Raw genomic sequence first — 17,701 nt, 5'->3', positions numbered from 1 at the left:
CTTTACTTCCCCTTGGGAGAGAGAGGAAAAAGGGAGAAAGAAAAGGCAAGAGAAGACTTAAGAGAATAAAAATGACATTTCCAGCCACGTTTCTTATTCTCCCTTCAGCATATTTTCTGTTGCAAAGTGGTGACAGGAATGAAGGAACACAGGAGAACTTCTATGGGAGACGTCAGGAATAGAAGACGGATTGTTCTTCCAAATTGAAATAGAGAGGCATCTATTTTCATGACTAATCAAATTCATACAGCAGAACCGGATGCTGAGATAACTTATTTAAAAAAACAGGACAGCCAAGTTCTATCTGGAGTTCCCTCATGGCTACCAGTAGAATGTGCCAAGGAGAGGTTCGTCACTCCTGATTACCACTCCACTGAAGACCAGCTAGGTGATATCCTCTGGACAAAACTGAGAATAGTGGTCAGCCCTTGATGAGCTCCATTCTGGGTCTAGGTTTGTTAAAAGGCAGTGACAACTCCTTGAATATACAGGCTGCTTACCTTAGGAAGATGTTCACAGACTTAGAACAGTATCTCTTTGAAACTCCATGAAGTAGATGACTAGGGTAAGAGCTGTACTAGTGACCAGACTGTCCCTTGAACTGCCATTGACTTATTTTTGGGTTAGAAAAGTCAATACAATGAGTTTCTTGTCTGACAGATCTTGTGCTAGAAGAAGTGTTGCTTTTTAAATTAAGACTGCGGTTAAACTCTCACAGCTGACGATTTACTAAGTGACTCCACCAGCCCCCAGGTAATAGTGAACAGAGGAGCAGGGACTTTGCATTCAGAGATATGAACCTGAATTTAAAGTTTTTTAAGTTTTCTGAAATTCACATTACTCATTTGCAAAATAAATTATTGATAATTAAGTAGGATAATACATGTAAAGCAGTGTTTAACATCCTGGGTGTTTAATACATGGTAGTTATTATTATAAGAAAAAGTAACATTTGGATGAGATTAAAGTAGTAAAGAATTTGTTTATTTTAGAGAAATACTGGTGCTTAAACAACAAAAACAATAATGTCAACAAACATTTCATGAACAAGTCAAAACAGTTCTATTAGTAGTATCAGAGGGCACATATAGGTGGCTATGGTGGTGGTAGAGTAGAGTGATGATGATGATGATGACGATAAGGATGACAATTATTAGCAGCTATCATTACGGAGACCTTACCTTCCCAAGGTCACACAACTAGAATGTCAGAATTGGGATGTGAACTTGGTCTCTCCAGCTCCAAACTGAAACTCAGATCTTCTACAACACAGGGCCTCTAGTGTCAAGTGAGAAGCGGTCTATACAAGAATTGCAGAAAAGGGAAGACAGGGACAGAAAAAAGCCCCTAGAATTATAGTTGTAATGGATACTTGAAGCATGTTTTTTTCCCTTAAAGACAAAGGAGAAGGTTTTGCTTTTTTTTTTTTTTTGAGGAAGATTAGCCCTGAGCTAACAACTGCTGCCAATCCTCCTCTTTTTGCTGAGGAAGATTGGCCCTGAGCTAACATCTGTGCCTGTCTTCCTCTATTTTATATGTGGGACGCCTGCCACAGCATGGCGTGATAAGCGGTGCATAGGTCCGCACGTGGGATCCAAACCAGTGAACCCTAGGCTGCCAAAACGGAAGGCACGAACTTAACTGCTATGCCACCGAGCTTGCCCCAGGTTTTGCTCTTTGACAAAGCAAAACTGAACTACAGAAATGGAGTTTGAAGAAACTTCTGAAACGCATACTACCTAATAGTAGCTCTTTATCTGAATCGCTCTAACTTCCTGCCTAAGTACTGAAAGCTGACACCAGCTGTTTGGGGCTGTTGGTTTGGAACTGCTTGGCTAGGCAAGAGGTGCTAAGACATGCCCCTACAGAGGTAACAACGTCCTGGTTCTAACAGTCAATGGGTCTTAGTCTGCAAGAACTTCCATATTTGAGTACTGTCTCCTTGATCTTCGAAGAGAAGGTTCTCATCACGTACTTATTTTGTATCAGAGTCTACTTCAAGGTCGTAGGCACAAGGGTAGCAATTACTAACACCAAATGACTGAAAATCACGGGGAGATTCTGGCTGGCAGAACCTTGATTGCCCTCTTCAAATAGTTAGGGAGGGCTTCCCAGGGGATAAAGGGGGAGAGAATACTGCTATATGCTCATAGTCTGGCAGTCTTTACGTTGGTTAAACGTTATTTTATTGTTCCATGAATAAGTAGTCATGAATTTTGGAAATGATGTTTTTCAGATACCATCTCTAGGAACAATTCTGAGATGTTGTTTGGTAGCTTCTAAGGGAAGGAGGACAAAGCAGGTATTGAGCCCCAAAGGCACAAAATTGTCATTTGCGTGTTCTCTTCCTGACGGAAGGGTGGGTGACAACAACATCAAAGAAAAAATCATGTTACAAAAACAAAACATAACCATAAAGTACCATACAATTTACACACATAAAATTATGTATATCTTATTGTAGTATACTATATAAACAGATCTGAAATGCAACATACACTTGACCTTAGTCAAAATTTAAGATGCAACCTAGTTAGACATGTAACAGTACTTTAGTTTATAATTAGAGTTAAGAAGTGTCAGTACAGTATATACATTTCCCTGCGGTTGGTAGAAGCATTCAGATAAATTGTATTCAATTGAAAGATGGCTTAAAGATAGCAGATCTTCAAAACATGCTTCTTGTGGCATTTTCCCCATCCACTAAAACATATTTTTCAATTATAAGGGATTACTTAGTATTTCTCTTCTTCATTTTTCCCTACTTCTTCAGTTTATTTAAAGCTACAATTGCAGCCACTCAATATATAAAGGCAGCCAAGAAATAACATGTAGTATGAACCCTTTATTTGAATGACAGTTATCAAAGCATTTCATACTTTACTAAAAAGGTCATAAAAGTAATTATTAAGTCATCAGCAAATACTTTTTTCTTTTAAAAGAACTTTAATCATGTCTCCCAAAATTGCCTCACAAAAAAATCTTTGTAGTAATATCTTGCCTACATTGTAACTGGTGTGCTTATTGACAGAAGCATAAAGATTTGAGATAGGGCTCTTAGTTAAGTAGCATTGAATGAGTGGATTTAATATAGAAAGGGGCAAGAATGAAGGAGTTAACATTTAGCATCTGGAGAAACTTTATTTACTGAATAAAGCTGGCAAATAGCTCAGTATAAATAACTATGTTAAATGGTTCAAAGGAAAGATTTTTATTTTGTTTTTGTTTTATCCCCTCTGCCTGAGAAAGTTTTACTGTTACTTTGTTCCAATAAAGAAAATGTCAAATATATTTAACACGAAAACTTATAACTTATTTCCTGTAAAGCCCAAGGTAAGTCCATCTCTTATTTATCATCTTTACTACTTATTGTACTCGGAAGTAACTCCTCTCTGAGAAGTCATATATATATGAATTATTCAATCTGTAAAGAAGTTCTGAGTGAATTAATTCATGCCAATTGAACCTCATACTGTCCCCCACATGCCCTTATAACGGCTTTTCTAAAGTTATGAAAAAGTCAGGTAATGTTGAGAAGATTCCAATTTAACTCTGATCACAAATAGTCAATCCTTGGTGTTTTGGAGAGGAATTTTTAGATTCCCTAAATAGTAGGAGGGCATTATCTAAAGGAGATTGAATATATTAAAAAGTATTTAAAAGCACCAGAGTTTACTCATATACAGTCCTGGTAAATTTGAATTAATCACATTTTTACTTCCTGAGAGTGAAAATTTTATATAATTAGGAGGATAGTTGACAAGGAAAACCTAAGTTTTCAAATTTAAAGTATACATTAACTATACATTTTATTTAGAAAGCATTTAGATACATATCTTTTTCTTTTTAATTAAAGCATCCATTTTATTACATAATTGCATTTAGAGGGTGATTGATCCCAACATTTAATTATTGACTCCTAAACTCTGAGACCAAGTAAGTAATTTGATTTTTCCTCCCCGCAAATGGATGAGGTTAACACCAATGATAAAAAAAAGAGAGATAGATTAGTACAAATACAGCTACTCAGATATCATACACAATCACAAACATTCAGTCATTCCTCCCAGATTTTAGGAGAAGAGAAAGAAAAATCTTAACATTGCTCAATTATCACTGGTAGGTAATAATTTTCTACAATTCCTGAGGGAGAATTTCCATTTATATGACAAAACAGAGTAAAAGAATAGTTTCACATCCAAGAAGTGCTGAGTAATACAAGACTTATAAAAGACTAACTCATTCGATAGTAGTGTCATTGGTTATTTGAATAAGAACAGAGTCCCAAGATCTCTAGATTAAGAAATGTCTAAAACAAAATCAACAGATCTGACTACGTGTAACTAGGTATCATATATGAGAAAGTTCTGGGAGTACTCTGGGACATATATACATATGTGAGATATATATATATATACATAAACACACAGATATTTTAATTGAAAAGGAAGAACAATGAATGAGAATGGGAAGCATGGAGTGGTCCTCTAAAAGTATGTAAGAATTAGTTTATTCTATCACTTGGTGGCCTATATAATTCATGTAACTCTCCTCCCCTACTCTGTTCTATTTCTTCTCCCTGACCAGACAGCACCAAAGTCTACTCCAAAATAGCAATGCAGACTGGATATAAGTAGCCATAACACAGAAGGGATGCAGCAGACATTTAGTATTGGTGCTAGGCAGTTGAGAAGGACATGAAGGGTTAGAGAATAGCTAATATTACCCCTGTGGGTATTCTGGCTATTCCAACTTAAAAACGAACTGTCATTCTAGAAGTTTAGGCTATTTAGAATCCTGAATGAAATTTTCTCAAAAGTCAAATTTTACAAATGATAATTAGGTTTTCAGACCATCATAAACGCTTATTGAAAACTCAAGGTATATTTGCAGAAAACTAAGATTTCAAACATATCTTTGGTAATTAAAATATAATGAAATTTTTGGCTACCAATTAGGTATAAAAGATGTCTCAGGCACTAGCAGGTGCTATACATACCTTGTTTTATATAATACTCGACATTCTCATGAGGACTGGTGTTACCCTCATCTTACCCCTAAGAAATTCATGCTTACAGTGGTTAAGTAGCTTGCTAAAAGTCACATGGTTAGGAAGTCCCCAAGTCTGCATTCAACCCTAGGCCTGCCTGGTTTTATAGTTCACACTTTAACAATATAGCTTGCTGCTTTGCAAGACTCAACATAAGAAAGAAGCTGCTTGCTAGCAATGTGGTCTGGGAGACACAGAGTTTAGATGCAGAGATATGACAATATCTGGGCTACTCTAATGTTTTGTAGAGAAATCAGCACAGAATATCTCAAAATGGTACCTTACCAGATATAGCAAAATGTATGTTTTCAGTAACTATATAAAGCTGGTAACTACCATGATGTCGTTTCTATGGAAAACTTTCCAAGTTTCAACTAATCATGACATGAACATAACTATTCCACTACAGCTGCTTAAGAGAAGACATTTCTCTTGGACTGTTACTTCTGGGAATTAAGAATTGGGGAAAAAAGGAATAATTGACCATGTTACTTGTCTGTTGGTATAGATCATTCTAAGTCGGGTGCTCATAAGTTGGAGTCTAGCTCACTTTGGTTCCTGGCTGTGGAGGTCAAGTTCCTACATTTCACACATGCCCAAAGTTGGCAGTTCTTCAACTACTCACCTCTATCTGACTTTCACCTTCCTCTCAGTACCTCAGTCATTGATGTCAACAGCTGTCTACTCTTATACCCCCGTGGTTTGTTGAACAACTCAATTTCTTTCTGGTTTTCAACCTCATCACATGACTTAAGCTGAGAGTTCTTTGGACAATATCCTTTTGGCTTGAAAGGCTCTAAGGATTCCTGTTCCCAAATACTGCCCTTTGAGTGGCATTTTACCACGTCTATTCTGGACTTTCTGGAAGGACTTACTCAGTTGGTAAATGCCTATGGCCTGAAACATGAAACGAACATCAGTCTAATAGGGATCAATAATGTCAACAACCTCGGGGAATGTGGCAAAGAGAATACTATCTACTCTTTGGAAAGTTGGTCTGTTTCCAGAATTTGTAGGACATGCAACAGTATGTGATATTCTCAGATACAACTTACACACTCAAGTAGGCAAGTAAATGCAAAGATTTTTTAAAAAGTCTAAGGAGAAACCTGAGAAAGAATATGAATTTTCATATTTGTATAGGAATATCTTACACATAAGTTATGACTTTCCTCTAAGAATAATGAATTGAATTCTTTTATGGACAAAAAAAATTTACCTTTGGAAATCAGCAACCAACTTGACATCAGCTATGACAATCTTATGTTCAATAATCATGTGCTTCAGAAGTTTGTCTTGTTCAGCCACAGGAAAATGCTCTTCACAGAAAATACAAGGCACAGATGGAGAACCTTCTAAAGTGGTGGTGCCACCTGGATTTTCTGGCAGAGAAAGTGGCTCCAAGATACAATCCTTACTGTCTGGGAGAGACAAAAAGAAAAAGAAAAAAGAGAAAAGCTGAAACCAATTCTCTTTAGAAGGAAGATTTCTCATCTTCTGCATTAAAAAGATCCTAAATATATTTACATATCTCCAAAATGAAAAATACATAGTGTCAGAGAGCAGTATACTTTAGTATCATTTTAAACAGCTTCTGCAACCCAGAGGGAGTATTGCAAAGCAGCAAGAACTCCCCATTTGTTGGCTTGAATGGGGGAAATCCATTTGTCAGGGCAGCTGTTCAAGCCTTCTTCTTGGACACTGGCCAATGGCAGCAATTCTGGGGGTACTTGGAAGGGGAAGGCTGCAACATGCTGGATTAAGGTTCTAAGGCCCAACTGTGACCTATGGCTGAGAGTCATCACACTATGGGAAGTAAATGGTATATGCTGAGGCCATAGATGATGCCACACCAGTCTTTTAAACTGCTTCTTGTTACACTTGCAAACTCTTTCCAGTTTCTGATTATCTGTCATGTGCAAAGAAGATAGCTCTTATATTGGGTTGACACAGCATGTGCTGGGTGGCCCAGGTGGCAATTTTTGATGTTGATTTATGACTACCATTTGCTTATTTATGCAATTATGTATCATAATTCAAGTTCTTGTGAACAAAGAGATGAATGCTCAATTACTAGAGACACACGGTAAACATTTTTTCTTGTCTATACTATTCCTTTTCCTAACATCACCTATAGTATCTTTAAGAGTTGAGGTGTGTAAGGTCCGCAGCTCTGAATTTAGGGTCTCAAACTACAGCCATTTGTGCCAGGAGCCCTCTTCAGTCTCTCAGGGTGAAAGGCTGGACTTGTTACCTTACATAGGCTATTGAGGAGTTAGTAAGCAGGCAACTAGGGTAAGGCATTTGGCATCTGAGGAAGGGCAGGGAAGCTTCTTCAGAAAGACAGCCATTCTATAGACAACAGTCTTTGGAATTAGGTTACTATTAATTCTGTTAAATTTTATTTCTTATTTTTATCTTACTTTATCTTACTTCTAAAGGCCTTCTTAATTGAATAATTGATTCATTGATTCAGTTCCTGGTACAGTGTTGGCCATGGCCTAAGAATTGGATAAGTGATGTAAGAGGACAGTATTCATTTGCTCTCTTAAAAATCAGCTGAGTACCTACGGAATGCTGATCTTTCCTGCTCATTGTTGCATGACATGATCCTTACTATCAAGGCTAAAGTGCTTATAATTTGTTTGAATGTACAAATAAGTCACAAGGATAGAGAGAGAGAGAATGTACAGGGTTTACGAGAGCATGGGGATAGGGGAGTCACTTAACTGAGCTAGAGAGGGAAGGCATCCCACAGGAGATGTCCTCTAATACATCACTTACAATACTCTGCTTATATTAAAGTATGTTAAATCAAACTGTTTATCTTAGTTCCATAAAATTATTTAATACCAGAAAAGGTGAAAACAGGGTATACATGACAATAGGAAGAATACTTAAAATATACAAGCACTTCAGAAGCACTATTAAAATTGGTGTGTTAGCATTATTATATTTATTAAATTAGGTAATGGAATCAAGGAGTTTTGGAATTCTATAGTTTTCAGTTGTAGGTGGTATTCTTCAGTTGTAGGCTAACTTCTGTAGGAACTTAAACCCCCATGTGAAAAAACAGGATGGGGGAAAAGAGATAAGTAATATACTTACAAAACTCTATAATAATATTTTACATTCAGTTGAATAGGACAACAAAAGGCAGCATATTCTAAATAAAAGTAACAACAGTAAATATTATCAGCCATCTAGGAAATAACAAATACTCTATTATACCCTTCTCCCAAAGTTTGAATGAGATATTGGTAAATTCATTTTGCATGACTGCAGAAAACAATGTATTAATAATCATCACCAACAGCAAGAACTAACATTACAAAGCGCTTGCTATTTGTAAATTACCAGCAAAGCGCTTTAGGGCACGTTCTCAATTACTCCTAACTATCTTATTCGGTTAGTACTATTATAACCCCCCTCTTTTAGATAAGAGAATTGAGACTTAGAAAAGTTAAATAATATTCCAACGTCACAGCACTAGTCAGTGGCCTAAGCATAGTAAGTGGAGCCCAAATTCAAACACTATATCACTCTGACCCCTGTACCAAAAGGCATGTCCCCAACTCTCTGTTTCTTCTTTAATCCTGTTTTGAACTAATACATATTTACAAGCCACACTGAATGTATATGTATTCTGCCAGCGTCCTGCAGTCTTCCCATTACTACCTTCACCAGCAACTCTTAAACCGATCTCAGGAGCCCTCATCCTCCAGAAACCACTGGGTACAGTTGATCTCTATCACTGTCTTTATTCTTTCCTAAGGCTTTACAGTAAACTCTCTACTACTCTACTGTGGTTCATTTCTTTTCCGTTTTATAATTTCAATGCCCAGTTTCTCTTTTTTCAAATTATTCCTAAGAGAATAGACCCAAATAAACACACATACTAGAACCAAATTGCTTGCAGTCACTGTAAAGGTATACAGGAACAAAATCATAAACATGCAAATTTCATGTATGAGGAACTTCTGTTTTGGGAGTTACTAAGTTGTATTTGGGAACTTGAGCTACCATGTAGTCCAGAAAATAAAAATTTTAGTATAATATTTTTATACAACAAGATTTTACAGTTTTCTCTCTGACTTCCTAATCATTTAGCATTGTGCTCAAATTTATAACGGCACTGATCATATAAAATAATTTGTTTACCTGTTACTCCTTCCCCCTTCAGACTGTTAATCCCTGGAAGGCAAGGTCATCTTTAGTGACCTGGCACGTCCAACGTATGTTAGTTATCCCACCATGACCGCCATCACCATGGTGTGTTTATTTTGTGCTGGGCATTGTTAAGCCCTTTATATGTACATTATTAACTCAGTTAACCCTCACAAGAATCCTATGACAGAGATTCCATTTCTACCCCTGTTTTACAGTTGAGGAAACTGAAGCACTGAGGGGCTAAGTACTTGCCCTAGACAGCTAGTAAGTGGTGGAGTCAGAATTTGAATCCAAGCAGTCTGGCTTAAGCATTAGCACTCTTAACCTGTACACGACATTAAGGAGTTTAGTCGTTTTCCTATAGGAAGTAGAGCCACTCCTATGTTTTAAACCGATATGGGGATATTGGACTGGAAAGAGGCAAGTCTCAAGATGAGGAGATCAACCAGTTGGGAGACTACTGCAGATGTCCAAGTCTGAGGGTTTGTTTGAGGCAGCAATGTGAGCAGTATTTAGGGAGGAGGGTCAGAGGAGATAACACAGAGATTAAACTGACAGTTCCTGGTTAATGGTTGGGAGTAAAGGAGAAGATGACTAGGAAGCCTCCCAGGTTTCTGGCTGGGAAGATGGTATGAATGGGGGTAATAGTCACCAATCTAAAAATACATGTAGAGAAGCAGGTTTTTTGTTTTGCAAGAGGGATGAATAACAAGTTTTAGATGAGCTCAGATGATCTGCTCAGAAGTGAGATATTCCTGACACGGCTGGTGCACAAGGGGGGCAGTGATGGGCGTCTCATGTGATCTATTTGCACTATTCTCTTTGTTTGCCATGCCCTTCCTCTCTGGGTCCTCTTATGGGCTCGATCCACTCCACCTCTCAACGTCCAACAATAGCAAATATCTCTGTTGTAACTAATTATTTACGTGTATCTCTGCCACTTGGGTAGTCTGTGAACACCTAAAGGTCAAGGACTATGTCTTACTTATTTTCATATTTAGAGTGTAGACTATACAGTGCCTAAAATATAGATAGTATTTGATAAGTGTTTGTTGGATGAAAAAATGAAAGAATGAACAACAGACCAGAGGTATTTACAACTAGAGCTACACCTTTAACTCACGTTTCTAGGGAAGTCCTATTTCAGGGAAGACCAGTGGCTGTCTATCTTTAGGAAAACTTTCTCTGCCCAGGATTGAGAGTAGTCCAACTATAATTACAGCCAGATTTTTAGTGCTGTGGGCCTTCAAGTAACAGGCCCATTAGTAATTGATAAATAATGATGTAAAAATTACATTGAATTCTAAGATAATAAATATTATTGAGTATAATAAAAGCATTATTATAGTTAATTAGGGATTTTTAAATTCATTTAAAATTTTTCATGTAAAGATACTCTCCAGTGAACAATGAACAAGTGGCATTTGGAATGTGGAGTAAATTATACCACTCCATCAAAGGATGTTTCTACAGGATAGACCTGAATCCTAAATATATTATTTTAATTTAGAGCAGTGGTTGCCAAATCTGTTTGTGTTTCATCATCTGGAGGACTTTTTCTTTTTTCTTTTTTTTGGTGAGGAAGATTGGCTCTGTGCTAACATCTGTGCCAATCTTCCTCTATTTTGTATGTGGGACATTGCCAGAGCATGGCTTGATGAGTGGTGTGTAGGCCTGCACCCAGGATCCAAACCCACGAACCCTGGGCCACTGAAGTGGAACACGTGACCTTAACCACTATGCCATGGGCTTGCCCCTGGAGGACCTTTTAAAAGTACTGATTTCAAGACCTTACTGTAGACAGAGGAAATGCAATTTTTACCAAGCAGTAGTCCCTAGACTGAAGCCTGGGAATCAGTGGTTATGAGGATGATCACATGGTGATTGTGAGCATCCTGATCATATATGAGAGTGGAGGTATCTTGAACTCATGGAAAAGCACACAAATTAGGTGACAAGGCCTTGTGGCAAAACTTACTTGATGGTCTATTCTGTCCTATAGAGAGCCCCTCAAACACTAAGCAATAGGCCAGCAGATGTAACTCTGTAAGATTTGTCTAACAGATTGTTATTTCCAGCTGTCACCACAAGAAATATATCTACTACTTACCACATGGTAAAAAGACAACAGATGCAGAAATATATAATTCTTTGATACAGGGACCTTGAACTCTAAAAGGCAAAAGGAAGTAAATTATCTAGCGCCTTTCAGCAAAAAGGCAAAGTATCTTGGAAATTCTGCCTTGGCCCCAAATCGGCTTCACACATTTGTTACAAATTAACAACAAATTATCTGCTCTAGTTCTCACTTTGAACAGCCACTCTGTTCAAATGAACTGTAAAAAATACCATCCTAAGAGAGCTGAGTTTTTGAGGAGATTCTAGTTGATTATGAAAAATTTGGTTGACTCTGGGTAAGATCCACAAAGTGTCAAATTATTATTTTAGGACAGTGCTTCTCAAAGTTTAATGTGCATATAATCACCTGGAGATTTTGTTAAAATGTGGATCATGATTCAGCAGGTGTGGTGACCAGGGAAATGTGCCAGTCAAATCTCCCGCTGCTCTGAGCATAACTGAAAGATGGCCTCAGGTGTTGTGCTCTGAAACCCTACTCGCACTGAAGCCAAGCTTTCCACAGGCTCTCTCAGTAAATGATTACAGGCAACAGAAATAGCAAGGCACACTCCTTCCTTTGAGAAATGGAGGTTCACTGACATGTAACATTGGTTGGAAGACTTCCCATGAGCTTGCCAGAAACTTGCTTAGAACCGTGCTGCAGTCTGAGATTCTACTCACCCCTCCTCCCTTCCCTCTTTTCTTCCCAGAGGTCAGACCTACAATGCAACTTCCTCCAGCTCCCTCTCCTTTTTCTCTCTTCTGCTATCTTCCCCAACAAACCTCTTACACATCAAATCCTATCTTGGAGTGTGCTTCTTGGACACCATGAACTAACAAAGTAGGTCTGGGAGGTAGAAGGGCCTGAAATTCTGCATGTCTGAGTTCCTACTTGATGTCAGTCTGCCCATCTACAAACCATACTTTGAGTAGTAAAGTTCTAACTAAGGAACAAACAAGTCATGAATTCATAATACATCCATGTGCTAAAATAGGTAACCCTAGACTTGCAATGTATCCTTACTGCCAAGTAGATAAAGGCTGCTGGTGCTTTGAAGGAAAAATAAGAAGCCTTTGAGGTTTCTGTCCTCTTTAAGTCAAATGAGATAAAAAAAGCTCACATCAACAAAGAATTGATGAGAAATTTTTCAGCATTCCATTGTAGGGAAGTGCAGAACACCTCACACATCATTTCCCCTTTAAGAAAGGCATCACAATTTGCTTGGCACACTACCACACTACTACTGAAACTCTAAAAAAAATAAAGCAGTAATTTGGTGATATACTCAACCAAGACCAAAATGGTTTAGCTGCTACTCTATCACACTCTGATAATCTAATTAATTGATAACCATCATAAAAACTGGAATTTCAAGATTGGCAGGGTATTTCGTTTGTTTTTGCTGTTTGAGTTCAGAAAATGCTATAAATAAGTTGCTAGTTTCCAAAGTAAACATCTCCTTTACATTTATTCTTTATTTATATTAGTGTAATTTATTTGAGTATAGCTTTCTTAAGTTTTATTTTGTCAAGGCTGAATAATATTTTCAGGTAGGCCTGTTCTCTAAGTTTTTGATTTGACAGACATCGTATCTTTCCATAGGACTCCAACACCTAGTCAATCTCATTTATTATCTGTTGATTTTATTCTGATAATTAAACTCCAAGAAGGTAACTTTATTTCTAAATTCTTGAGGATTTTTCTCTCTCAGACTAAAAATGGCCTTCTAGTTCCTAAACAAATCAGTTATTTAATTACTAAGAGTGCGTGTCCCTTACAGATGCCTTTGGAAAATGGAAGAGACTGAGTCTAGTCTTTTTAATCACAAAGCTCAGAGTAAGAATATAAGACCCTTATTTAATTACCTCTGGGCTAATAATTCATTTTGTAAATTATTTATTTTTGAGGAAGATTAGCCCTGAGCTAACTACTGCCAATCTTCCTCCTTTTGCCGAGGAAGACTGGCCCAGAGCTAACATCTGTGCCCATCCTACCCTACTTTTTTTATATGTGGGACGTCTACCACAGCATGGCTTGCCAAGTGGTGCCATGTCCGCACCCGGAATCCGAACCGGCAGACTACAGGCCGCTGAAGCAGAACGCATGCCTTTAACCACTGAGCCACCAGGCTGGCCCCTTATAAATTATTGAGGCCCAATATTTAAAAGATTAATTTACTGTCTTCCTAGTAAGAGTGGGAAAATATGGAGGGATGGACAAATAAATCAGCGTTCATACACATTCTCTCTCAATACTACACTGAGACTACTGATGAAGCTGTGTTGGATCAGTATCCTCATATATAGCTGGCAGGTTTGCCACTTCCTTTTCATATGAAAACAGGGTTATATACACATTCAACTCTTAAACCTAATAAACCCATGCTTGAAAATTTAAGGAGCTAATTTAACACAAGCAAAAAGCTATGAAAACTTTATTACACCACCACCTATAAAGCAAAGTAAGAGAAACAACCTAAATGTTATGCAAAGGAAAATCAGTTCTACAAAATATGGTATACTGGTGCTGTATATTATGCATTTGATAAACGGTAGTTATGAAGACAATGGAGAAATATTGCAAAATATGATTGATAGTAACTGAAAAGAGCCTAATCCAGAATGAATTGCACATAATACCTCACACACACACACACAAACATACATGTACATATACTCACAAAAATGTCTAAAGTTTGAAAGAAATATACAAAAAGAAAAACAATGAGAGATTATGAATGTATTTATTCATCCAAAATGTTAACACTGAAAAAATTTAAAATAAAAAGCATGTTATCTGATGAGTTCCTCAATGTGACTGTGACAGACAAAATTACGAAGCAAAGCAAACAGTTTTATTTGGTCACTTTCTAAGTCTTGACATTTAAGACAGAAATTTTTGATTAAATCTACCATTTAAAAATGGAATGCCTACTATGCATAAGGTGTACACCAGGTACTATCAGAAATACAAAGATTATTAATATAAAATCCCTATCCTGAAGGAGGTCTTCATCTAGAGGAATATATAAGACATCTGTACAAACAATTATAATACATGTCAACACATGTGAAGTTGGCTGTATAATTCAAGGGTTAAGGGATAGTGAGGAAAAAATAACTCAAGTCAGGAGAAACGAAGAAAAGTCTTCATAGAGGATAAAGTCTTTGAAATAGGGAAGAATTCCAGCAAGTAAATATGGGTAGTTAAAAAAATCAAAATAGTCCAATTAGTGCTAGAGTATAAGTAAGAAAAGGCTGCAAAGGCAAATGGATCACATGTTGATGGGCCTTAATGCCAGGTCAAAGATTCATGTTTAATTTAGAAGTTATCAGTAGATCCTGAAGGCCTTTCAAGAGGAAAGTAATGTAACATATTAGGTCACAAAACAAGTCTTAATAAAATGAAAACACAACATAACAAAACATATGGGATATAGCAAAAATACTGCAAAGAGGGAAGTTTATAGTGGTAAATGCCTACATTAAAAAGAAGAAAGATCTTGCGCAAGCAACCTAACTTTTTAACTTTCCCTCCTAATTTTCCAAGGAAGAAAAAACTAAAGCTAAGGACAGAAATAAACAAAATAGAGAATAGAAAAAAGCAGAAAAAAGTCAATGAAATTAAAAGTCAGTGTTGTGAAAAGAAAAAATTGACAAACCTTTAGGTAGATTAAGAAAAAAGGAGAAAAGACTCAAATAAAATAAAGATTGAAAGAGGAGACATTACAAGTGATACCACAGATATACAAAGGATCATAAGGGACTAATACAAATAATTATATGCAACAAATTAGATAACCTAGAAGAAATGGATAAATTCCTAGAAACATACAACCTATCAAAACTGAATAATGAAGAAATAGAAAATCTGAACAGACCCATAAGGAGATTGAATCAGTAATGAAAAACTTCCCATCAAAGAAAAGCCCAGAAACAGATGGCTTCACAGGAGAATTCTACCAAACATTTAAGGAAGAATTAACGCCAATTCTTCTCAAACTCCTCCAAAAAGCTGAAAAGCAAGGAACACTTTCAAACTCATTTTATAAGACAAGCATTACCCTGATATCAGAGCCAAAGACACCACAAGAAAATTACAGGCCAATACAGGAGTTCCTCTTTACTGGCTAGGGATACATTCCAAGACCTCCAATTGATGCCTGAAACCTCAGATAGTACTGAACCTTATATATACTACAGTTTTTCCTATACACACATTTTTGAGGCGTGACAGCAAAATTAGCACAAATTTCTTTTTTTCTTCACAATTTCACAGATAGAACTATTCATTCTTAACATAGATCTTAGCAACCTCAGCTCATAATTTTTTTCTTTTCTTATTACGTTGAAAACTTTCACCTTTTTACTTAGAGGAAGCACTTTACAGCTTCTCTTTGGCATATCCGAATTGTGAGCATCACTATTCTTGCATTTTGGGGCCACTATTAAGTAAAATAAGGGTTACTTGAACACAAGCACTGTGATATTGTGACAGTCTATCTGATAACCGTGTCAACTACTAAGTGACTAATGAGCAGGCAGTGTATACAGCACGGATCCATTGGACAATGGGATGATTCATGTCCCAGGCAGGATGGAGTGGGATGGTGTGAGATTTCATCACGCTACTCAGAATGCTGCACAACTTAAAACTTATGAATTGTTTATTTCTAAATTTTCCACTTAATATTTTTGGACCACAGTTGACTGTGGCTAAGTAAAACCACAGAAAGCAAAACTATGGATAAGGGGGAACTACTGTACTCCAATAAATATAGATGCAAAAATCCTCAACAAAATACTAGCAAACCAAATTCAACAGCACATTAAAAGGATATAAACCAGAATCAAGTGGGATTTATCCCTGGGATGCAAGGATGGTTCAGCATATGAAAATCAATCAATATGATACACCACATTAACATAATGAAAGATGAAAACCACACAATCATCTCAATAGATGCAGAAAAAGTATCTGACAAAATTTGACATTCTTTTATGATAAAAATATTCAACAAACTAGGAAAATAAGGAAATTATCTCAACACAATAAAGGCCATATAAAAAAGCTTACAGTTAACATCAAATTCAACTGTGAAAAACTGAAAGCTTTCCCTATGAGGTCAAGAACAAGACAAGACAAGAATATCTACTCTTGCCATTTGTATTCAACATAACACTGGAAGTCCTAATTAGAGCAACTGGACAAGAAAAGAGAAATAAAAGCATCCAAATCAGAAAAGAAGTAAAATAATGTTTGTTTGCAGATGACCTGATCTTATATATAGAATTCTCTAGGGAGTCCACACAGCCAAAAATGCTTATAACCAATAAACAAATTCAGCAAAGTTGCTATATACAAAATCACCATATGAAAATCAGTTGTGTTTCTATAAGCTAACAATGAACCTTCTGAAAAGGAAATTAAGAAAACAATTCCATTTACAACAGCATCAAAAAGAATAAAATACTTAGGAATAAACATGACCAAAGAGGTAAAAGACTTGTACACTGAAACCTACAAAACAATAAAGAAACAAATTAAAGATACAATTAGACAGCCCATGGTCATGGATTGGAAGACTTAAAATGTTAAAATGTCCATACTACTCAAAGCGAGCAATCTCGATCAAAATCTCAATGGCATTTCTTATAGAAACAGAAAAAACAATACTAAAATTCATAGGGAACCACAGACAACTGTGAATAGCCAAAACAATCTTGAGAAAGAAGAATAAAGCTGGAGGCCTCATATTTCCTGACTTCAAAACATATTACGAAGCTACAGTAATCAAAACAGTATGGTACTGGCATAAAGGCAGATATATATATACACACACATACACATACATACATACACATACATATCATCTATTTATATAGAGAGAGATCAAGGAACAGAATAGAGAGCCCAGAAATAAACCCATGCACATACAGTCAAATGATCTTTGACAAAGATGTCAAGACTACACACTGGGCATAGGACAGTTTCTTCAACAACCATTTGTCAAAGAACACCACTGTTGGGTGACTTGGATGTTCACATGCAAAAGAATGAAATTGGCCCCTTACTTTACACCACACAAAAAAATCAACTCAAAATGGTTTAATGACTTAAACATAAGACCTGAAACTATAAAACTCCTAGAAGAAAACACAGGGAAAAAGCTTTATAAAATTGGCCTTGGTAATGATTTCTTAGATATAACAGCAAAAGCACATGCAACAGTAGACAAGTAGGACTATATCAAACTAAAAAGCTGCTGCACAGCAAAGGAAACAATCAACAAAATGACCTATGTAATAGGAGACAATATTTGTAAACCATATATCTGATAAGAGGTTGATATCCAAATACAT

The 17,701-nt window shown here is 36.6% G+C and overlaps 1 protein-coding gene across 2 annotated transcripts in view; it reads right to left on the bottom strand.

The window, feature by feature from the left end:
- Nucleotides 1–17,701, bottom strand: part of ZNF277 (zinc finger protein 277) — a 118,300-nt gene that overhangs the window by 51,114 nt on the left and 49,485 nt on the right. Inside the window, exon 2 of one of the 2 annotated variants that reach the window (XM_001500504.7) lies at nucleotides 6,270–6,471. In XM_001500504.7, coding sequence (XP_001500554.3) covers nucleotides 6,270–6,471 — 202 coding nt within the window. The remainder of the gene's footprint in view (nucleotides 1–6,269; nucleotides 6,472–17,701) is intronic. The other variant, XM_005609314.4, reaches the window with a different exon arrangement.

Source organism: Equus caballus, chromosome 4 (assembly GCF_041296265.1).
Source record: "Equus caballus isolate H_3958 breed thoroughbred chromosome 4, TB-T2T, whole genome shotgun sequence".
NCBI classification, from domain to species: domain Eukaryota; kingdom Metazoa; phylum Chordata; class Mammalia; order Perissodactyla; family Equidae; genus Equus; species Equus caballus.
Note: the sequence above shows the minus strand (reverse complement) of the source record. Positions and strands in the feature narration are given on the sequence as shown.